The sequence below is a fragment of the Micropterus dolomieu genome, linkage group LG04, assembly GCF_021292245.1.
Source record: "Micropterus dolomieu isolate WLL.071019.BEF.003 ecotype Adirondacks linkage group LG04, ASM2129224v1, whole genome shotgun sequence".
Lineage (NCBI taxonomy): Eukaryota > Metazoa > Chordata > Actinopteri > Centrarchiformes > Centrarchidae > Micropterus > Micropterus dolomieu.
Genome location: NC_060153.1, coordinates 15809937 through 15832940, shown reverse-complemented (window position 1 = coordinate 15832940; position 23004 = coordinate 15809937). Strand labels below are relative to the sequence as shown.

General features: G+C 39.1%; 3 protein-coding genes across 5 annotated transcripts; all 3 read right to left on the bottom strand.

Moving 5' to 3' along the window:
• Nucleotides 1-4371: 4371 nt before the first annotated feature.
• On the bottom strand, nucleotides 4372-5532 carry LOC123969992 (forkhead box protein D2-like). Its single transcript, XM_046047825.1, has one exon. It carries the CDS (start codon nucleotides 5515-5517, stop codon nucleotides 4603-4605), a length of 915 nt encoding a protein of 304 aa, XP_045903781.1. The 5' UTR covers nucleotides 5518-5532; the 3' UTR covers nucleotides 4372-4602.
• A 1344-nt stretch (nucleotides 5533-6876) lies between these two features.
• Nucleotides 6877-13650, bottom strand: zglp1 (zinc finger GATA like protein 1). Of its 3 annotated transcripts, none has more exons than XM_046047961.1 (5): nucleotides 13492-13650; nucleotides 10277-11689; nucleotides 10059-10171; nucleotides 8936-9029; nucleotides 6877-7881 (listed from the first exon to the last, which is right to left on the bottom strand). In XM_046047961.1, the coding sequence occupies exons 2-5, from the start codon at nucleotides 11620-11622 to the stop codon at nucleotides 7749-7751; spliced, it is 1686 nt and encodes a 561-aa protein (XP_045903917.1). In that variant the 5' UTR covers nucleotides 11623-11689; nucleotides 13492-13650; the 3' UTR covers nucleotides 6877-7748. The 3 variants fall into 3 exon arrangements, with proteins under 3 accessions (XP_045903917.1, XP_045903918.1, XP_045903919.1); XM_046047962.1 differs by lacking the exon at nucleotides 13492-13650 and adding an exon at nucleotides 12859-13002; XM_046047963.1 differs by lacking the exon at nucleotides 6877-7881 and having other exon boundaries at nucleotides 8936-9060.
• A 244-nt stretch (nucleotides 13651-13894) lies between these two features.
• Nucleotides 13895-16893, bottom strand: fdx2 (ferredoxin 2). Its single transcript, XM_046047964.1, has 5 exons — nucleotides 16668-16893; nucleotides 16273-16324; nucleotides 15446-15552; nucleotides 15282-15369; nucleotides 13895-15165 (listed from the first exon to the last, which is right to left on the bottom strand). Exons 1-5 carry the CDS (start codon nucleotides 16852-16854, stop codon nucleotides 15009-15011), a joined length of 591 nt encoding a protein of 196 aa, XP_045903920.1. The 5' UTR covers nucleotides 16855-16893; the 3' UTR covers nucleotides 13895-15008.
• Nucleotides 16894-23004: the final 6111 nt, after the last annotated feature.

Below are 23004 nucleotides of genomic sequence, written 5' to 3'. Positions count from 1 at the left end.
AATATGTACAATGTCAACTGAAGAGATAAAGACCTTAAGGCCTCAAGGTTTGTCCTTTTTTATTACCTGATCTTAGGGCAGTCTTGAAGAGGACTGAAGACCTTTATGTGCGAAGCTGACAGGTTATGATGTAGATGTGTATGAATATGACTGGCAGCCACCTGACTAATAAGGTATGAATGAATCAGCTGATTCCAGTGAGCTAATGCTAATGAACTAATGCTATGCTCAAGCATGTGGTTAAATATCTTCATATTATCATTGTCACTGTGAGCATATTAGCATACTGATGTTAGCACTGAGCCTAAGTACAGGCTCACAGCTGCATGGCTGTAGACTTGTACTGTGTGGCCTATCCAGAAAATAAACTCTAATTGAAATAAAATACATTTGTATATCACATTTTGTCATTTGGGTGAAATGTTCCTTTAGCTCATGACTTTAGGTGTTGCATGGTGGGAAAGATGCCAAGAAAAAAAAAGCACAAATGCCAGGAATAAGTTTCAGGAGAATAAAAGAAAAAGAAACTGAATCCAAATGTCCCTTCATCAAAGAACATCAGTGAGCCTGTAGCAGTCCTGGTGTTTGCTCTTGGTCCACCTCTGTCAATTGTTGAACAAGAAACATCAGTGTTTTGGGAGATGTGTGGTAAAAAAGCCCCTTCATTGCACAAAACACAGAGACACACAAAGAAAAATTCTCAGATGTGTTGGATCAGTTAATGGGTGACTGCGGCTGAGATGATTACATCATGTCTCCGGCTCTCTGCTTTGGCTGCTGTCAGTGTCCTCTTGTTTGGAAGCTAAACACAGCTGGAAAAATGCAATCTTCTCATTTTCTACTTTTGTTGTGGTTTAATTTCAAGGCCCGACTATAATTGGACACATTTGTCCTTAACTCACACACCCACACCTCTGAATGAGAGCTGAGTTCTGATAGCAGCGTTTTGGATGAAAGCTTGTCAGTGGAAATAAACTGGATTGTCACCTTGACCTTACATTCGTCTGTCATTCTCTCTCTACCTCAAGGACTTTTAGTTTCTAGATGTTAAGGTGCGTTCCCACCGAAAGTGAATCTAGCGTTTTGGGTGGCTTGATTAAATACAAAGTCAATGCAAAGACGCAAATTCCTGCGAATTCGCTCCGGGCGGCGCGAATGAGGCGTTTGTCGCGCAATTCGCTGGTTTGCGCGAGTTCAAATTTTTCAACTTGGGTGAGAAATTCGCTTGAAGCGATGTTGCGAAAGCCTATCAGCGGTGAGATTGTCCAAACGTCACCGGTGGCTTCGGAGCGTTGTTTGGAGAGGACCAGGCGAGCAGTGTAATGACAATCCACTGGCCGACGGGGAGCTGCTAAAGAACGGGGAAGTGGACGGGGAGTAGCACTGCAGCTTTCGGAGAAATAAACACCCGTAGTAGTCTGAATTCTGCTCTAACAACTACGCCGTTTACCAGCGGGAGGAGGTCATAGTTAACTGGTTTTATTAAATTAGCTTTTTACTTTAGTTTTTGGAATTACAACTTGATCTTCACTCGCGCTTGTCGGCAGCTAGCTTCTGTGCACATCCGGTTCCACTGTTGTTGTTAGCGTCAGATGCTGGACTACTACTTAATTTTTATATAAAAACAGGACAAAGCTGGACTCGCTTTCTGGAGAGAAGAGAAGAAAGCGAGGAAGTTGAACTACCTGGTGAGTTTAGAAAATGTGTGTCTGTAACTTTATTCCAGCTGTCGTTGTACTTTACTGTGAACAGGTTAGCATAGCATAGCCCTGATCGATTCGAACTCCATTCAGAAAACACGTATTTTAAAAGCTGTCGTCTTCCTGACTTGCTGACAGACCTGACAAAGTATGAATTCATATTTCTAACAAAACGGCATCATATTGTAGTTATTTTGGCATCAGTTTGATCTGTTTATTGCAATTAAATCACAGCCAAGGGTTTACTTTGTGTTCATATAGCTGTAGTATCCGCGGGCTGCATTTATTCGCTTAAAACGTGTGTGAGACCACTCAAAATGTCCAGCGGTCAAACTCACGCGAACAAAGCGAGGCAAATATTAAATTCGCTATCGGTGTGAACGCAGCTTTACACTCATTTACTTTGTCTTTTGTATGGAAGCCCGTCTCCGCCAGGAAAAAAAACAAGAAAAGATGATAAATAAGTACTTTTGTGCAGCTTTTGGTAAGTCAATATTATGTGACAGTAAGTGAAAGGTTTCACGTTTTGTCTAATAATTTTGACTTATCATGAGGATATTTTTCACATGACTAGTTATTTTCTTCTATTGGTGGAAATGGACTTCCATAATTTTGCTATACCATTCCACTCTTTCAGTACACTCTTATTGTACAAACATGTGGATCAACTATGAGCTCATGGGTGGCTCTGCTGGTATACGGGTCTGTCATCTGTCCGATAAAAGTGTTTGAAGAGGGGTCCCACTTTCTTCAAATATAGATCATATTTCCTGTCACAGGGCTCAGGGGTTCTGGCTCACACATCACTGACTGAATTTAATGGGCCACACTTCATGGAGATATGTCTTTTTCTCTTTTTCAAAGAGGGTAAACGGGACTATGAATGTGCCTGTGCACTGTAATCGAATAAAAATCAAATATGACTGTGTGCACCAGGAAAAGCAAACTGCTCCCTGAGGGGTTATTTAGGTGGAAGGCAATAGAAGGCAGAAGACCTGCTCTGCTATGAGATCCTGGGAGAGATTTCCTCCACGCATTTACCAAGAGTGTTCTTCTGGAGTGGATCCATTTAAATACTGTGCAGGAATTGTTCCAACCTCTTTAGCAAGATTCATCCATCCATCCATTCATCCATCGTCAACCGCTTCTCCTGCCTTTAGGGTCTCGGGGTCTATAGCAAGATTGTACTGTAAAAATGACTCTAAAACATGTAAAACTGTACATTTAAATGTATAAACTTATGTTGACAGACTGAAATAAATGCTCTTGCGCCTTCAAGCGTTTCAAATTTTTTTTAGACGTTTTCAATAAAAGGTCAATTTTAAGACTGTAAAATAGAAGAAACTGCTTGGTTATCATACTAGATATTATAAATTGTGGGTTTCCTCTGGTGAGGAACGTTATTTTGCAATGATGGACTTGACCACACTGCAGGAAAGCAGAACAACATTAAATTCAAATTTGTTTTAAATTGTTGTTTACCCAATGATGCTGCTCCTTTTTTTTTTATTATCTACATCTGTTATGTCCAGTGTGGCAACACACCCACATAAACTCACAGATACAAAGTTTTTTTTATATAAGTAATCTATACCTTGTGTACTTTTCCCTCAAGTATCTACTTGAAAAACATACAGTACGCTATATAATGAGCTTTATGTATTTATATAGAATAAACTAACAGATTAAAGCCACTGGAAGCTACAACATTAAAACAGTGATACTATACAGAAATGCATCACTCTGAAAAAGAAGCCATTCTGCATCATGATTAGTTTACCTTTAAAATTTAAGAACGCTTTACTGCTCATGAATCTACTGTAATTAAACAAAATTATGACTGTATTTTTTCAGCTGTGGTATTGCTAAATAATCCTCCTCCCCAAAAGCGAACGTATACTGCCGCTCATATTTCCACACAGGAAAAAAAGTGGCCTACATCAATAAATGCCAGCGGTACAGTTATAACTTGTAATAATACCTGACGGTCAGATGATCAGATGTATTTTCTAGTCATGCTGAACACTGCTGCGGTCATGTGCTACTTATTTAGGCTGCAGAGGCTCAGAAGACCAACGTGTTGTAAAATGAAGGCCCTGTTTTGACTAAAGGAGGCCCACACACACACCTAAAAGCACAATTAACTAGGAAGGGAAAATGTGCACATGCTCAGATCTTTTGTGCCCTCTTGTGTTGACATCCCTAAACTTATAAAAATGCTCATCAATCATCCACAGCTAGGCCTAAATAAATGCAGCGAACGATATTGTTTCCCAACAAACAATATCCATTTATTTTTCAAGTCAGACACGTGTAGGTACGTTAGAGCAATTCCGTAGGTCTATGGGATAAATTGACCCAATATACCCATTTACCTAAGAGATTGGGCTTTTAGTGGCTCTAAATTTCCTATATCACCATTTTATTTATTATAGACCTAGGCTACTACTTTATTTTAATTTTCTTCGTTCTGATAATAACACTAAAACGCCAAAATGCTGCTATTATTATTGTATAATTTGTTGTATTGTGTAAATGATATTTAGAATAGTCCTATAGAATAAATAAATTTATTTTTGTATATATTTTTCTTTGACTTTATACTGCGCTTCAGTTCCTACAAATCGTTCACTTATGTCAAGTCTTAAATTTCGTAAAAAAAACAAGAATAGTCAATTAATCACGTTTTTATTCCAAGAGAACTGTAAAATATCAGTTATTCAAAAACATTTGCTTCTAGCAAGCACATAGTTGGCTAAATATAGTGGCCTGTTTGCAAGAGTAGGCCATCATTCAAACCTGTAGTATTAGAATGTACCATTTATTTATTCTCAGGCCGAGAGGAAGACTATTCAGTTCACCTCACCGTGAGTTCACCACAGGCGGACAGCATTAGGCGACATTAAATTAAATTAGATGAAACTTTTATGATCCCAGTGGGGAAATTGGACAGCTGAGAAACAGCGTAGCTGGGAATCATTCCGTGCAGCGAGACAGCAGGCATGAGCGAGGAGTTTGGAGCCAAAGATGGGACGGCGGCGCAGCGTCCCGGGTTGAAATGTTCAAAAGTCAGACAAGGGAAATTCTTGGAGAGGAGCGAGGAGAGCGCAGGTATGATGCTGCTTACAGGCGGGATACTGGGACTATTGTGGGAGCTTAAACGACTTCTTATGCCCAGGTCGTGGTACAAATCAGGACCCTGGAGACCAGAACCCATCCTGTGCGCTCCGAGCAGAGGGAAAACGGGCAGCAGGCTGCGCTCCAGCGCCCTGGACTCCTTCAACGCTCCCAAATAGAAATGCTGCCTCTTGAAGCGTTTCCTCCGCCGAAGAAAACTCCCGTTTTCAAACATATCGGCCGACATGGGATCCAGGGTCCAATAATTTCCTTTGCCAGGGTTCCCAGGCTCGCGGGGCATTTTCACAAAGCAGTCATTTAGAGACAGGTTGTGTCGGATTGAGTTTTGCCACGCAGGGAACTTCTCCCGGTAATACGCAAAGCGCTGGCTGATAAAATCACATATCTCACTGAGGGTGAGTCTCTTTTTTGGGCTCTGGAGGATGGCCATGGTGATGAGTGCGATGTAAGAGTACGGGGGCTTCACCGAGGCGGCTCTCCTGCCTGGACCGTCCCGTACCCGGTCTGCAAAGTCTCCCTCCTCCCGGACTTCAGGAGTGCAGGATGAAGCGTTTTGCTCGAAGTCGGCATTCTCCTTACTCAACACTGACAACCCTGTGTTCTTCGCATCTGCACCACAGTCTGCCTGTCCCTCCACGTCAATGTCAGTGTCCTCCATGAGTTTGCTGTCCAAGGTCATGGTCCAGAGTGTCCGGTGGCAGGGCGGCCCCAACAGGCGAGATTAGCGCCTGTCGCAGACCCCCTTCTCCTCTTTCATTCACAAAAAGCTGACTGCATCTTTGACTTTTTAGCCTCCCAATCTAAACTTTCTCCTCCTCCTTTTGCAGACAGTCCGTCTTCATCAAACAGCAGATTCAAACATGAAGCAATGAGCTCTGAATGAAAGCTGGAGCTTCAGATTAGGAATGCTCTTTCCTATGCTAGATTCATTTATATTATAGGTATGCTGTACTTCATTTATTTTTAATTGAAGCCTACGGGCTCAGTTTATTGGCTCAAAAATGATTCCCACTGAATAGAATTTAGATGAGCTACCAATAACACACTGTACAAATACATAAGAATTAAGCCCTATTCAAAATCTAACTTAAGCGCAAAAGCAAAATAAGAGATCATTATGCAGGTGGCCCCTCAACAGTCTGTTTCCAGTAATATAATATTATTGGATTATTCATGCTTTGAATGAATGAATTTGTGAGCAGATTTTTAATGCTGTAGTTGGTCACTGTGGATCCACTTTTATATACCACTGGGTAGTTAAATGTATAGCAATTAATCATATTTTGAAAGCTGATCATGTTTTGTCCGGGGGAAAAAAACATAATCCGCAAATTATTGTAGCTGATAAATACATGGAATCGAAAAAAAAGTACATTTGCCATTGAAACATTTGAGACGATACTCAAACTACTGCAAAATGGTACTTAAGTAGTTGAGTAAATGTTACCCTCCGGCACTGTTCATTATGTTACATGTTGATGTTTAAATGACCCCAGCAGGTGAGACTTTTTGGACTGAAATAAGTGGAATGTAAAAATGAAGCAAGCACATTCATTTTATTGAGCTCGTTTCTATCTTTTATGTTCTTGGCTTGAGCAACGCTCATTTCCTTCAGCGTTCCTCATCACCGGATGGTTTGGCACATTGTGAGACAGGCAACTCTCTCTCCCTCTCTCTAGCTGGCTGTTTCAAATAAGAGGAAGACGTAATGCATTTTGAAATAATAGCTGCACTGTATCAATTCGTGTGAGGCCACCCACTTGGCGAACGGGCCTGTACTGCAGGGTGGGCCGAGGAAACTGTGGGAAGTCTCATTAATGAACAATTCTTCCCTATACCTCTCCATACAGTTTAACGCGATGTGTACCCCTCTGAAACTATTATCCTATATAGTCACTGCATTTTTTGTAGGGGATTTATATCAAGTGCAGGCCTTACTTTTGTATCTAAAAAAGAACCAGTAAACAAATTGGATGTTTTATACTGAATTTAATACAGACCCAAACCCATGTAAGCTCCCCCCCCCCCCCCCCACAGAAAACAGCAATGCAAAAGAAAATCAGTGCACCAATTAAACCAACAACCACAAATAAACAATGAGAAAACAGCCCCCCCCCAAAAAAACAACCACAGTTACAAACAATGACAACAAAATAAATACCTTCATTGAACTTGTCCAAATAAATGTGTAGCTACTGAACTTAGCAGAAAGTCTCGCTGTCAAGGTCAAGAGAAGCAAACTGTTTCGCAGTTAATAACAGTGAACACAGCGCCGAGCTCAGGTTGCCGTTTTTGGTCCTGTACAGAAATAACTTTCTATCGCAGCCATCTGGCACTGCGGACCATTATACACAAGCAACACTGAAGCTATTTAGAGGAAAATGTCAACAATTATGACTAAACTCTCTGAATGTCTACTTCTTATAGTAGCTCTTCAGTATGCCATTCATGTGTGCAAAATATTGTATCCCTCTTTAGAGGAAAACAACTGAGTAAGATCTGTCACACACGCTACGTGCAGGTTAGCAGGCAGCACAAAGAGGATCAGAGCAGCAAAGATTACAGTACAGATCGTTTCAGACATTGTCATCCATAAGTGTTTTACAAGGATTTTCCTATCTGGGTTTTCTTTAACCATTTGTTTTTTTTCCTGGTGTATACAGCATCAAGGGAATTAAAGCTACTGCCGGAGGTACAACATTGTAGCAGTGAAACTAATATAAATACTCTGAGTCAAGTAATATGTAAAAAGCTGGTTCTGCTCCTCCATGTTTGCATCCACATCTGAAGTGAATTTTAGAGCACTAAGAACTAAGGGAGCACAGAGTGTAATAGAACTGTTGTGTGCAAGTGTGTGTGGAGAGCGTTGTCGCATGTGGACATAAAAACCTTTTGCTCTATGCATGTTCCCTAGGTGGTGTGTTTCCGCTGAGCTGAGGTCAGCCTCACGAAGTTTCCACACTTGAGGCAGCATGAGTTGGAGTTGCCCTCTTTCCTAGGGATATGCCAGCAGTTGACACAGCGCACTCTGTACTTCTTATACCTTCGAAAGTCAAGACAAAAAAAAACAAATAAAAAGCATACAGTGGTGATTAAACTCCTTTCTTTTTAAAACTGAGCTATCATAATAGATACTTTTTGTCCAGTCTTCAGAAACAGTTGGTATTTATCTACGACATGTATATTTGAAATGTCCCTGTTCAGGATCACTGCAACACTGATTCAGCATTGTCTCCATTTTCAGAAGCAAATATGTGTTTGTCTGCAGGCTAAGATTATGAAACAGACAACATAAGGCAATCAACACATTAACACCGAGTGCTTCATATAGTCATCCTCTGCTGCAAATGTGCAGCATGTGTCTCATATGAGCAGTAAAGTTTGTGTAACATATATTGAGACTTCTGTGAGTACACACTATTAATTTACTTTAGTACACCTCTGCAAGATCTTTTGACACTTTCACAAATACAACTGAAGAAACTGAAGGAGTAAATTTGGACTTCCACTAATGAAAACCAATGGTGCCAATAAGCCAACAGCAGAGCTGTTTGAGTGTTGCACTTTAAACCTTTAGTGGATTTCAGCATGTGGCTGTCCATGAGTCTGTAGTTAGTAATTTTATAGAGTTGTTTGTATTAGTCTGTGGACTATCGTTACTGATAATTGTTCATTGTTATAAATATATATAAAATATTCTGAAAAATATGACAGGAAAACCAAACAACTGGATAAAATGATATACAGTCAACAGCTGTCTAAGCCTATATGTTACACGTACAGAATTACATTTTGGAACTAGTTTTCCACAAACTATAATTTGTCTGTAATTAATTACTTCATGGACAAATCATTGTTCATATCAAGCAATCAATTCTCTGGACTAATAATTATGGACCTCAATGTTACAACCAATGTGGAAAATGAAACAGTGGAAAACATATTTATGAATGTCTGCTTAAATGTAAATTTGGTTACTAAATTCCATTAAAATGAAATGTGGCTTTAGATTCCTCAAGAAATCTAATAGATCAGCCCTTGTACACAGCTTCATGTGTGTTTTTATCATATTCAGCCATGCAGTGTTAATGAGTTACCTTATTCCACAAGCATTACAAAGTGGGGTCCCGTCCTCTGCATCCCTCCACATGGGGGTCTTCCTGGTGCAGCATGATGCACAGACTTTACACTCTCGTGAACAGAAAATAACTTTCAGTTTATCCTTAGTTAGTGTTAGAGTAAACAAACAAAGCAAACAAATGTTTTCTGTAAGTTAACACTATATTTCAGTGATAAGATTAATTCTACAGTATGAGCTGGAGGAGTATTATATAATTTGTGATGTGATTCTATGACAACAAAAAATACAACTGAAAGCAATAAGCAAGAAGATGTTCTAATTTGTAACAGATACAGTGTACAACTATACATTCTTATCTAAATTGAGTGTAGAAGTTCACTGTAATATCTATGTGGCATTTTCCTGTTAATCACTAACATACAGAGCAAGGCTGCATTTCTGGCTGGTGTCACAGATAAGAGTCTTGACCATCTGGTCTCTGAATGTTGGAGATACAAACTTGCTCATGTTCCTGTTTGACCAGAGGGGAAGTGTGTGCAAATTAGAAAAAATAATAAATTGTGTCAAGAGGAAAGTTGCTAATCACAGCAATGGATTTTAAATGACTGGAAAGAATTTAATGCTGAGGCCGATGGAAATACAGTGACTCAAGGCACAGGCGGTAAAGCTGAAAGATGCTGTAATTTCTATTCCATTTCTTGGTCTCAAGGGAACTAGTTGATACCCATTATGGTCTTGGGATGTTTACACAACAATTTACTTAAATACTCCTCAAATGTTCACCACTTTCAAGCTGTCAAGTCACATGTTTTGATGTGGTGGTGTCCTCTAGTGGAGGAACTTATTTTTTTCCTCCTCGAAATAAAGGGAGTGAGGATGAAGAGTGTTGTATGTTCTATAGATTTATAAATAAAATTGATGTGACCTGAATTTTATTTTATTTTATATATATATATATATATATATATATATATATATATATATATATATATATATATATATATATATTTATTATGAATCAGTTTATCAGTTTAAATTGCAGGGGATCCGTATTGCTGTCAATAGAAAGCCTGTAAAAATGTCAACATAAACTGACAGCTTCATTGAACAGCGCTGGAGTGTACTTGAGTGTTACTCACTGGAAACACTAGTCATCGGGTCGCTCTCCTCGTCCGAGCTGCTAGCTTTAAGGAATTTCTGGGACGCCCGTGTCCTCAGCCTCGGTTTTCTTACACTCTTGCAGAGCTCTTTGCTGTGATGGGTAAACAAGCGGCAGACGCCAATAACGTGTGTGTCTGTGAATTTAACTTGCAATTTAACATGCAAAAAAATAAAACATTAATGAAACTGTCACTACCTGTACTTTGAAGTTATGAGGAGCCGACACTGTTCCCTGCTGTCGTCCAGCTCCGTGTCCATCCTGAACGTCACTCCCTGGAAGTCTGGGTCTTGGATATCAGCACTCCGGCTGGGACAAGGCTGTTTTCTAGGAGTCTTGGTTCTCCTCTGGTGGGTACACGGAAGAGCAATTTCCTCCTTTTGCACTGGCCTGGGTTCTGGTTTTGATGTTGCAGAAGGTGCAGGGTTTGTTTCATCATGGTAGCTTGAGGATTTAACTTGTGCAAAAGAACGGGATGTCTCCTCTAAGGGAGCAAGTGTACCTTCTGGTTTCAATGCTGTGATTTTGTCATCTCGTTTTGAGGTTGAGTGATGTGTCCCTGTAGTGCTAAATAAGAATGATACAGATTGTGAAGAAGGCATGATGGGGCATGGAGGGGGAAGCTGGGTGTCACATGAGGGCTCTGTAGCCAAAGTAACGTTTGCATTGTGGTCTAGTGTTAGTGCAGGCTTTGACAGAACTACACATGCATCTTCATTTGAATTAAAAGTCAGCTGGGTATTAAGGGATGCACTGTGGATGTGAGTTGGTGATAAAGCATTTTCAGAGAAGGGTACATTCAAAATATCCTGTTCAGAGGAGAAACAATCCCTAAACTCCTGGTTCCACTCAAACTGGCTGTTAACACTGTACCTGCCCTCCTTTGTTTTTGTTTTTTCAGCAGTTTGTGACTGAACACAGCAGCCCACCTTGGAATCCTTTACACGGCACTGTGGTTTAAAACTACTGGCCGTTTCTCTCACATCTTCCACAAGGCTAACACAGGCTGGGATTTCTTGTCTCTCATAGATAAGAGAAGATGGTCTCAAAGTACATTTGACATTTACACAATCACCTCCAACTCCCTGCTCTGTTCCATCTGCTGTAGCAGTCGATGCTAATGCTATTGAATGGCCTAATTTTGTGGTAGATGTTACTGGGTCTGACTCCTCTACATCACTGTGATGCAGGAGCCTCTCACACTGCAGGTTGATCATACTCAGTACTTTCCAGGGGCTGTTGCGTTCAGGATGCGAATCAACTAAAGTTGTGACCTTGCTGCTGTGACTCTCCTCCATCACTTTTTTCATCTGAATACGAGGCGACATATCAGACAAACTGTGCTGGCAGGAACTACTAGAGATTTGAAACGAATGTGCATCCTCTTCCTCTTGTTTAACTATGAAAGGACCTTGCATCGAAGTCTCATTTAGCCATGTGGAGGTTGAATTTGTGTCCAGGAAACTGCTGTGGATGGGAGACGACAGCTTGGAAACTTCTTGGAAAAGATAGAAGAGTGCTGAGTGGGAGGGATTATGTTCCATTGTGCTCTGGTTTCCCTGGATGAAGGCAGCTCGTGTCCTTGGTCCTGTGCTTATGTTGAGGCAGCGTCTGCATCATAAATACAAACAAAGAGCGTTTACATCAGTCGTCTCCAACCGAGGGGTTGATTATAGATAATATAATAAACTAAAATCCAAATCCTGATGGAGGTGGAAAGTCAATATTGCTTAATATTAAGAGGTCACAGGTTAAACGGGTTGTAAACCACTATTTTAGAGGCTAAATGGGATTTCAAACATCAGCACAACATAGACTATTTCACCATTTGAGCTAGATTTACATCCATGGCTCCTATAATTGAGCTAACCTACACAAGCTACCAGTGTATGCAAATAAGCTGATAATGTAGCGCTATTCCAGTGTTTAACATTTTTGTTGCCAAACTTTGGACAACCAGGGATGTTAGGCTATTGACACCATGAACTTTGGGAAAGTTTTTTGAAAAGGTTCTCTTATTATAGCCTACATGGGCTAACAGGAATCATCTAGCATAGTGTAATTTATTTATTTTTGTCATTTGAAAGGCTGACTAGGTCCAGCTGGAAAATAGAATAGATAGGCAGTGTCTGCATCATAAATACAAAGAGCATTTAGATCAGTCGTCAGGGTAGCCCATTAAGAGGTTGATTACAGATAATATAATAAAATAAAATCCAAATATTGATGTTTATTTTCAGACATTTCTCTAATGTTTGCTTTTCTGGTAAAAGATAGGAGTTTTACCTCTTCAGTCAACTAAATGCCCCCCCTTATATAAAACAGTATGTATACTCTGACTGGAGGTGGAATGTAAATATTCATATTAAGGAGGTCACAAGTTAAAAAAGTTGGGAACCACTATTCTAGAGGCTGTATGGGATTTCAAACATTGGCGCAACAGAATATTTCACCATTTGAGCTACATTTATATCCACAGCTCCTATAATTGAGCTAACCTTCATAAGTCAGTGTATGCAAATAAGCTGCAGTGTATAACATTTTTTCCCAAACTGTTGACATCCAGTGATGTAAAACAAAAAAAAAACACACACACACAAAAAAAAAATTATCATAGCCTACATGGGCTAAGGGAATCATCTAGCATATTGTAATTTTTTTGTCATTGGAAAGGCTAATTAGTTCCAGCTGTCATCTCCCTTGAAAACAGATATGACAGGAAGCCTCCTGTTTTAAGAACGAGAGGTCTTTTTTAACCAAAATGTAACTTTTTAACTCACCAGATGAAATGTAACCAAACCTCGAGCCCCCAATGGACTTTAAATGTGTTCTAGAACACAAATGTAGCACAATGTTGTAGCGTTCTAGAATGTCGAAGGTTTTCGCGGCTATCAGAATTCGACTGTCGCGTGCGCAGAACCAGATCGCGTGCACACAACAGATGATAATGTTTATTATTCTACCTGTATTTGCTCAAATTTCTATCACTTCGAGTAATCCAAAACACGTCCACCAAAATATGATTGTCGTTTTAATCGTATACATGGAAGTCGGTGTAGTTTTTAGCAACTGATTTGATTTTGTTTTAACTCTACAGGCATCCCTAAGCATACAGCTTGTTTGCTTGTGGTTTAATGCAGATCTATCAGAGCTCACTGCAAGCAGCCCATACATTAAATGATCGCATATTCTGATCAATTGACTAATCTTTCAACTGGACCTGTATTCACACTTTTAACATGAACTTGATGATTCTTGTCTTTGTCAGTTTTTGACATATCTTGGCCTCTACAGCTAACAACACCTTTATCATTTGGACCTGAAGAGAACTCAACACAAAATGTGGTCATTCAAAATGTACAGGCCGCTCATTAACCGCCATTGCTGTGCCCTACTACTGCTGATATACTCACCTTACATCTCCAGATCGACCATCTGCTAAATGAAGTGTGCCAACTTGCCGGGAACTCAAACCGCTGGAGCTAGTTGTTATGCGGTGTTTTGGACCAGCACGATTTGCGCGGGTGTTTTTGGTTTGCTAAATTAGACTACACCTTTTGGGGAATAAACGTTTATTCCCCACACCAAACTCCAGTTTCACCTGGTAGCTGCTGCAAAGCGCTTTTTGCAACAACACAAATGACTGTTTAGCCATTTACTTGGTAAATGAAGGTTTTACCAACAATGGCCACCTGCTAATCATGCACTGAACTAGCTTTGGTTATTAGAGTTTAGATAAAACAATGGAATCATTATTGTCCCCTTTGAATCAGTAAGTGTTGAAGGTTTCTGGGTAATGAGAGCAGCATTCAAAAATAATTTTAAAACAATTTTATTGCACAATTTTAAATATTTGTAATTTCTAAGACATAATATACACAGTTCACTTGTATGTGTGCGTAAGTTTGACAAGTACAGTAGATTTGACAAGTAAAAGGGTAGACGTGGTAAACTTATTACATGGTAACATGAAGCTCACCTGCTTCAAATCAGATATGTCTCCACCTCCAGTCTGCTCCGGATCAAATCACACGTGAACCTGATCAACTAATCAAGCCAATCACTGGCACCAGAAGTGCTTTAACTGCATTTTGTTTTACCAACACTTGAAATACAATTCACCTGAATGTTCCGTAATGTTCAGTGAATGAAATGTAGGTTTCAACAGTCTAAATTTTGATTTACTTTGTTAAAAGCCCACCCTTTATGCTTCGGCAACACTAGCCTTTGAAATGTACTTCATTCTAATATATGTCTTCTTCTGTGTCTGGAAGAAGTCTCTTTAGTGGTTTATGACTTAGGGCTCACTATAGTGAGTGGGTACAAGCCATCACAACACCTACATATGAACTTGGTACATAAAGAAATGCTATGCATACAATATGTGACAAATGAGTCAGAGTGAAAATGATGGACTGGCAGAAATTACTTGAACATCATCCTGTGATACTTGTGCGTATATGAGCTGTAACAAGGAATGGTCCATTAAATGACACAATGATGAACTTTGTTAAAACTTGCTCTGCAATGTTTAAGACACATGTGGAATGTCTCTAAATCGCCTGGTGTTCTAACAAAGAGCAGTTTGAGATTGCATGGTGTCTCAATGCTGGCCTGAGAATGCTTCATACAAATAAATACATACATAGTTAAACCATCACAGTTTGGATTTGTTTGTTTTTTGTTATAACCATTCATTTTACCTTCAGTGAGACTCATATAGTGTCCCAAACTGCCTGATCTCGTCTGCTGGCCGGTCCTGTCATTGGTTAACTGTGGAATATTACAGTCTGCAAGAGTCTTGGGAGTTGCTACGGACTTTTACTTGACTTTGCTATCCTAGCCGTGCATCTCTACATGATCGCTCCCACACTCAAAGGGCAATGCAGCAACACACTAATTTCCACCTCTTTATCATCTGCGCCTCTTCTCAGTGAGGTTTGGGAACATGGCCGTCCACGTAGAAGTTCCTGGTGACTTTCGGCAAGGTGAACTCAATGCCATCAAGCTCTCGAGTGAGAATGATCTGGCATCCCAGCCGGGAGTTCTCCTGAAGCATGGGCGCCATGTCAAGCATGTCATCCTCCCTAGAGAGCCAACATATCTTTTAGCATTTACAGTGATCTCCCTTTCACCTAATCACACACATTTGTTAAAATTCAAATATCATAGTGAAGCAAGATATAATCTGTAGCTGACCTACCTCTCATCAGGCTGTGGCAGTTTGTCAAAATGTGCAGCACTCACGTAGACCTGACATGTTGAGCAGGCCAGTGAAGCCTCACAGGCTCCTAAATGAAAGAAGCAGAAATAATGAGCAGGTCTTAAAATCACGCTTCAATTAAATATTTAACTGTAAATGCTCACCTTCCAGATCAACTCCATGCTTGTGAGCCAGATACAGGACGTTGTCTCCCACTTTGGCCTTAATTGGGATCCTCTGGCCAGACCGATCTATATATACCACATTCACCCTAAACAGTTCACAATAATTTAGCTTTATAGAACAACCACACATTTAAGTTTATCTAGTAAGGTTTTGAAAATGTTTCATTCAACCAAGTACTGCTATTCATCAGGGCTGAAATTGTATTACTAATGTGGGTACACATGGTGTTGTTATGGTAAGTGTCGGGCAAAACACAACTCCTGCTCAAACACACCGTGAGAGGATCATGGAGAAATGTGCAGCTTTGTGAGTTGTCGTCCTCTGTCCATAAATAGTCTTTGCAGAGCCTGATGGGTATTGGGGGTAGATTATGTGCATATAAATTACTATTATTATTTTGTAAATAGTAAATGGACTTTACATAGCGCTATTCATCCTTGGTAAGACTGTGTTGCTTCTCATTAACCCACTACTGGGAGCATCCCAGAGCCATAGCAACCACATATTTACGGAATATTTTTTAAGTTTTTTAATTTTTGCAGATTTTTCTCTCAAATGCTGTGCATGCACACCATGTAGGCTGCTGGTTTAGAGTACCTCCAACTTTTTATTTGGAGTTCAGTGTAATATTGAGGATATGATAAGTGTGCAAAAAAAAGCAATATTTTGAACTCTTGTTCCCTGAAAATTAAATGTAGCCTCCTGTGACTTGGATATTCAATGTTTGATCATAATAGGTGTGGATTGATTAACACCAATTGAGAACACCATATCAATTCACAATAAAAGCCTCTAGTCCACTTACACATCATCTGGGTCCTCTGCAGTGGAGCTCCCCTCCTCACTGTGGTAAAGACCTTTAATAAAACAGACAGGACAGTGAGTGTTTCTGCCGTCAGCGGTGATACCAGTTCCTCCTCCCTGCTCCGGATGTGACGGATGGTTGACTTGCTGCACAAAGTTTCATAATCTGGGAATGTTGACGTGAAGTTACACAAGTTTCAGTGAGCGGAAAATGACTTTAATAATTGATGATATCATTCAACCCCCTGTAAGCCAAAATTTGCTGGCATCAACAATAACCTAAACGCTGGTACGAGACAAAATTGAACTTCTTACGACTTCTTATCGGACACAGAGTCTGGAGAAAAGAACCAGCCCCTGATTAGGGCTAAAGATGTTAGCAACTGCACCACTCACCCATACTTGTCTGCAAGTGTCGGCGTATCGTCCGGAAGTTGTCAACGGAAGCCCTCCTTTGTAAATTAGCCCCGCTGCCCACACAGCTCTTCAACCTGTAGAGGGGACATGTGCTACAGTCCGGTATAACTCGAGAAAGTCTGAAAGTCAGTCCCATGCTCGACCGGACTGCAGCGGAGGCCGCCATGATTGTGTTTTGGTCACATGGCGGAAAGCGACCAATAGGAAGAGAGCACTGGTAAGGCGCAGTGCTGTGATATACAGCCGTGACAGCAGAGGGCCCTGCTGCTTCACACTCTGCACAGGGACAGATTTGGAAGAATACAAAACCCTTGAATGCATTAAATATCCTCACTATGCAGAATGACACCTGTCAGCGTAACTATTATTATATTATTGGATCGTTAATTTGATGCATTAACATGGAAGCAGTTATTCAGTGTTGTAGCTTGTCGAGGTTGAGCCAATTTGACCTTTTCCTCTTACAGTTTTTTTTTCAGTTGCTAAGATGCAATGGTCAAAACTGAGGCCACATTTTCAAAACTCTTCACACAGTCTGCATTACCAACAGTTAAAAAAGCGTGACTAGGCAATAATTTGAACTCTTATTCCCTGAAAATTAATTAGTAATTTTGAAACAGTTAATCTCACCTCCAAAAGTCTCTCAAACCACTAAAACACAGTCTCAAAATGAACTCGTTCAACCAAAACACTGGCAAAAATTCTCACTCAGAAAGCATACATTGTCACTCATAACACACTGACCTACACTTTTAAAACTTTTATCTTTGAAGTATGAATGAATTTTTCATATAAATCAGTATTGTATAATACAATACAATTTTTCTCAGTCACTTTTGAACATTTCTCAGATCTCATTTTAGAATTGAAATTCTCAAAATACTTGTTCAACCTCCACATCATCTAGTCACTTGAGCATATCGTAAAAGCAATTTCTGATTATTCTGAATGAATTGTAATTTTTTTTGCAATTGTCTGCTGTTTCCTACATTATCAATTGCTGATGTCATGTTGATCACAATAGATTATACCCCCCCTACGTTCATTTCATTAAATCACTACTTGCACAACGGTTGAACATGTTGTCATAATCTGTCAAGCAAATTTTCTATACATGTTTATTAGACTTTTATAGTAAATGTATCCTACAAACACATTTCCTGCTTTACACTCATGCAGTTTTAAAACCACATTCAATAGACTATATACGTACAGTTCTCTATGCACATAGACGTAAACATTCAATGTATTTAAATGTTAGCTAAGCTTTCCGATATATTTCAGTTAGGCTGCTGCAGAAATGCAGGACATTTGCCATCTTTCTGTTCTGAATGGATTTTTAACAGTTTTGGACACAGCGTGTTAGCATTTGAAGAATATGCTGCAGATATATAGTGTTTCACTGGTGGTGGAGTAGTAATGAGAAGGATTTTGGAGAAAGTGGTCATTGAATGCATTTTGTTTGAAAGCAATGAAAAATGATCCACAGTTTGGTCTACATACGCTTCTGTTTCGCTGACTCATTAAACCAAACTCTGCCAACAGTTCTCACTCAGAAAGCACACACGTGTCACTCATAGCACACTAACCATAAAACACTAACAACAGGGAGCATTAGATAAATGATTTTATCTTATACTTTTATCTTTGAAGTTTGAATAAATTTTTTCTGAAACATTTCCTGTAGTTAAATCAGTGTTTAATTTTAGAATAAGTATAACATATATTCACTTTGTAGATTGTAATAAAGTATAATAATAATAATAATAATAATCCTTATTTGTAGAGCACTTTTCAAAAACAAGTTACAAAGTGCTTTAACAAGTGTAAAGAATAATACAAAAAAAACAAGAATATATATGTAACAAAATGAATTAGAAATACAAAATACTTTATTTTGTCTATATCATTACATTTAGTAATTTACTTGTGAAAAAAAAGTTGAAACCAAAAATAAATTCCTAAAACATCAGTGCTGCAGTATAGTTTTTCTCAATTATTTCCATAGTAACGCTGGTATTTAGACACATTGCCCACAAGCTGTAATTCATGCACCAACCCACTGCTAAAATGCAAGCACATTTCCTGCTTTACACTGAGACTGCAGTTCTAAACAACACTTACAGTATTTCAAAACAATATGCACGTCGATGTTAACATAAGATTTACATAAATATTCTGCTAAGATTTTCTATATATTTCACATATTGCGTTACTGAGATACATAGTGTTTTGCAGGTGGTGGAGTAGTAATGAGAGCGGAGTTCATGTTTGTCCACACACAGCTCTTTTTATGACTGTGTGAAGAGTCTTGACAATGTGATTTCAGCTTGGACCGATGTTAGCAATTGAAAAAAAAACTGTAAAAACATCTTCAAAACAGAATGATGGCAAATGTCCTGCATTTCTGATTACTTCTTGTTACATACTGTATACTTTCAATAAAGTGAAATGTTATTCTTATTCCGTAATGAAGTACTAATTTTTGTGAAGAATGTCATGTAATGCTCCCTATTGTCTGTGTGTTATGAGTGACAATGTATGCTTTCTGAGTGAGAACTGTTGCCAGGTTTTTGGTTGAAAGGGTTTATTTTGAGACATGTATGAAGTGTTCTGGTGGTTTGAGTGAGTTTTGGAGGTAAGATTAACTGTTTGACCAAGATGCATGCTGGTATTGCAGACTGTGTGAAGAGTTTTGAAAAAGTAGCTTCAGTTTTGACCGATGCTTGTTAGCAATTGAAAAAAACTTTAATGTACTTTGTTACTTTTCAACACAGCCAACAACATGATTTTGCTTCTATCAGAGTGGCGGTTTTACCTTCAAAGAAGCACTAATGCCAGTAGGTTAGAGGTAGGTTTCCCTCATCTTTTAAAAATCTTTTTGCTGTCTTTAATAAACAAATTGTCAGAAGTGCAAAGTGCTGTGCTTAAGTACAACTTTGAGGTACTTGTAGTTGAGTATTTACATTTTCTGTTTCTTCATATGTGTAGTAGTCCACTTCATTGCAGCTGTTCATTGTATGAATGTTATAGTTAGTGATTACTTTTTACATGCAAAACACATTTACATGCTTATAAAATATGATGTATTGTGACAGAGGAATCCATCCAAAAATGTATAAACTATTTGAAGTCAGTTCCACTATGACCATCTAAATATCTAAAATGCTAATTACATGTTAATACATCAATAATAATCCAATAATGTAAACAAATACAGCAATTTTAAAGGTACAATTCTGCATAATGAATACTTTTTCCTTCCTTCCTAATTTTGCCAACAATAGTTATGGAATTTTATGTGAGTAAAAGTTAGGAAATGTACGTGCAATAAAGTAAAGGATTTGAAAACTACTGCAACATCCTATTTGGCCCAGCTGTGAATGAGACGGGGCTGTACTGATCTCTTCTTTCATATTTATATATTTTTTCTTCGTTGCATATTTTTTGTATTCATGGTGGATGTTTTATTCATTGTTGTTCCGACTTATGTCTCTAAACCAAATTGGCCCTTAGGGATAATTACTGTAAGTATCAAAATATATTACCGAACCTCCACTACAGTTATCTTACTTTGCAGTGTCAAATAAGCTCCACCTCAACTTGCATCACTAATAGTATTACAGTATTATAATACATCATTATATGTTATAATCTAACTCATAAATGTAATCAAATCTGAATGTTGGACTTTTACCTGTACCTTACTTTACTTAAGCATGCTACATTTGTTACTGTATTTTTATTTCAGTTGCAGCTCTGACAAGCCTAAGCCTGTTCCAGTTATGCCTCTGGTAAAGGAAGCAGGTCTTCCCGTAGAAGTATCAAAATGCAATATTTCATGTTTCCGCAAAGTCCCATTCAGTGTTAAGCTCCATACCAGTATCACACAACAGTGAATACATGTTCTGCCCTGTTTATGTGTGCTGCAGAGGAAGACAAACCCAGATAAAAGGGGAAAGTGATGTGATAAGAAATCTAATGCAGTGGAAAAGCTGAGACCACTGGTGTGTGAAGACAGAGAAGTGATGTTATGACTAGAGTCAGGTCAAGTGCTCAGGTGCTCTGTTTTCTCTCTCTTTCCGTACCTCTCTGTCGTTGACATCTGCTTGGAGAGAAAGGAAGTTATTCTAAAAAACATATCTATAATCCCTTTACAGCGTAGTAAAACTCCTACAGCATGTGATTTATAGGCTTTAGTGACTTTATAATGAGTGATGAGCTCTTCCACTGGGATAGCATTATAATTGTTGTTTTATCTTTTTATCTTTCCTTTGGTTTCTCATAATGATCTGTGCTCTGGGGGGAAAGCCACTCTTAAAGTGGGGTTTAAGATATATAGTAACCCTCCATCTGGATCTTTCTACAGAGGTTCCCTCCATGGCCGTTAAAAGGAAATGGGGCATTCTCATGTCTACTTTTTTATTTTAAAATGAGTGCTGGGAGTCAACTGCCTGGCATATAGATTATTACACTTTATATACTCTAAATCCACATAATAAAACACTATTACACTTTCATGTGTACTCTCTCACACGCACACCTGCACAGGATTAGCGTCCAGGGACAGTTTGCCCGTTTGTCTCTGAAGTCTGTGAATTTGTATATCATTGGGCCCTCTTGTCCTCAGGTCCTGCAGGTGTGTGTGTGTGTGTGTGTGTGTGTGTGTGTGTGTGGTGGGTGGAGGCTGTTACACTCAACTTGGATATGAAGTGGCCCCTAGCTGTTCCTACAGATTTCAATCCTTTCCTTCCCTGATGACTACACAGTGCAATAACTCATACACCCTGCACACACACACTTATACTTCCTCAAGCTCCTCACACTGAAATACTTTCTTAAGACAGGCATGCAACACACACACACACACACACACACAAACACACACAGTTCAAATTTTCTAACATACTGTATGTTGATCACACAGAGCCCAGCAGCAGCAGCATGCGTGGACATTTTAGCAATGATCTAGAGATCTATCTGAATGTCCCCAGAGTACAGTATGTGTATGTGTACTGCTTATGTTTCCAAGGACAGATAAAGCATGGAAATACACCACATTTGCCAGAAGTCCTTAGGGTGCCGTACAATCACTTCCATCAGCGCTCCCATTATAGTTTTTCACTAATTAAACTTTTCCCCAAATTATCAACAGAATTAAGCCTCCATCTGGAATGTGGAAAAAAAGTATCATTTAGGCTTGTCTCAGAATAACTACAGTTCCCATGTTCATTGTAACACAGGAGCATATCATCCAGTGCAACAGTGTGGCTCATTGATTAGAGTTTTTTGCAATCCAATGATGAAGGATTGCGGCACAAAGAAATATGATGTGTCAGGCTTTGGTTACATAGACAATACTCGTTAGTAGAATACAATCATTGTTGGTTTTGATGTTTTCATGGGATGTGTGGTTAATAAGTTGAGTATCACCAGGCTTATTCTTTAAAATATGTTACATGGCACACAGAGCATCTCACGTGTATAATCGCATCTGAAAATAGTCCCCAAAAATTTTGAGTAACTCTTTTTTTCCTTTTTGCAGAAATTATTTTGCATTTCTTAAAACTAGAACTACATATAAACATGTACATTCAGTGCCTGTGAATGATGTTTTATGTCATCACTAGTAACAAATGGGCTTGGGGCCACAATGTGGTTTGCATTCTTACTCACTGTCTGCAAGCACATTTTAGTTCCTCTATTTTATATTATTTCTGGCTTTGCTGTAAGTACATAATCAGTCATAATGATCTTTATAAGGCCAGCTTTCAATTGTCTTACTGTCCACATTTGGGAACGGTCTGCCCAGAGTTAGATCCATCTAACTCTGGGCAGACCGTCAGATGAGTGTTTCTCAGAGTTAAAAGGAGCAACATTGCCTTTAAAGCTGCTTTGAAAGATGCAGCTTTAAGTGCCAGAATTTGCCAACATTTAGAGCCCAAACATTGATTTAGTTATTTCCTTTGGTCTCCTTAAAATGTTAAAACAACATTTTGAGTTAGTTTCAGAAACACTGCTAGAAATCTTACAGCCCTGCTGAGATAAACTAACAAAAGGACATGTCTGAACTCCTGTTACTAGAGTTAAATTTAATCTTATCATATTATCTTCATCTTAATGTTGAAGCCACTGTGTGTGGGTGTTTGTATGCATGTGCATACCTGCAGCTGTGCATATGAAGAGCATCGTGCAAGCCATGTCATGACTGCCCTCTCTCAGATGACTCACACAAACTTCTGAGAGTAACTAATTAGAAACAGGTTAAAAGTGCCCCTATGCCCTTTCATGCTTCGCCTGTGTGGGAATGCTTATT

Coding starts and splice junctions, on each gene's coding strand:
- LOC123969992 (XM_046047825.1), bottom strand. CDS start 5,517: ATGACCTTGGACAGCAAACTCATGGAGGACACTGACATTGACGTGGAG.
- zglp1 (XM_046047961.1), bottom strand. CDS start 11,622: ATGGAACATAATCCCTCCCACTCAGCACTCTTCTATCTTTTCCAAGAA. Junction 9,030..10,058: donor CCCGATGACTAGTGTTTCCA/GTGAGTAACACT, acceptor TCTGTTCACGAG/AGTGTAAAGTCTGTGCATCA. Junction 7,882..8,935: donor TGTAATGCTTGTGGAATAAG/GTAACTCATTAA, acceptor TGACTTTCGAAG/GTATAAGAAGTACAGAGTGC.
- fdx2 (XM_046047964.1), bottom strand. CDS start 16,854: ATGGCGGCCTCCGCTGCAGTCCGGTCGAGCATGGGACTGACTTTCAGA. Junction 16,325..16,667: donor ACACTTGCAGACAAGTATGG/GTGAGTGGTGCA, acceptor GTTTTATTAAAG/GTCTTTACCACAGTGAGGAG. Junction 15,370..15,445: donor GCATGGAGTTGATCTGGAAG/GTGAGCATTTAC, acceptor TCTTTCATTTAG/GAGCCTGTGAGGCTTCACTG.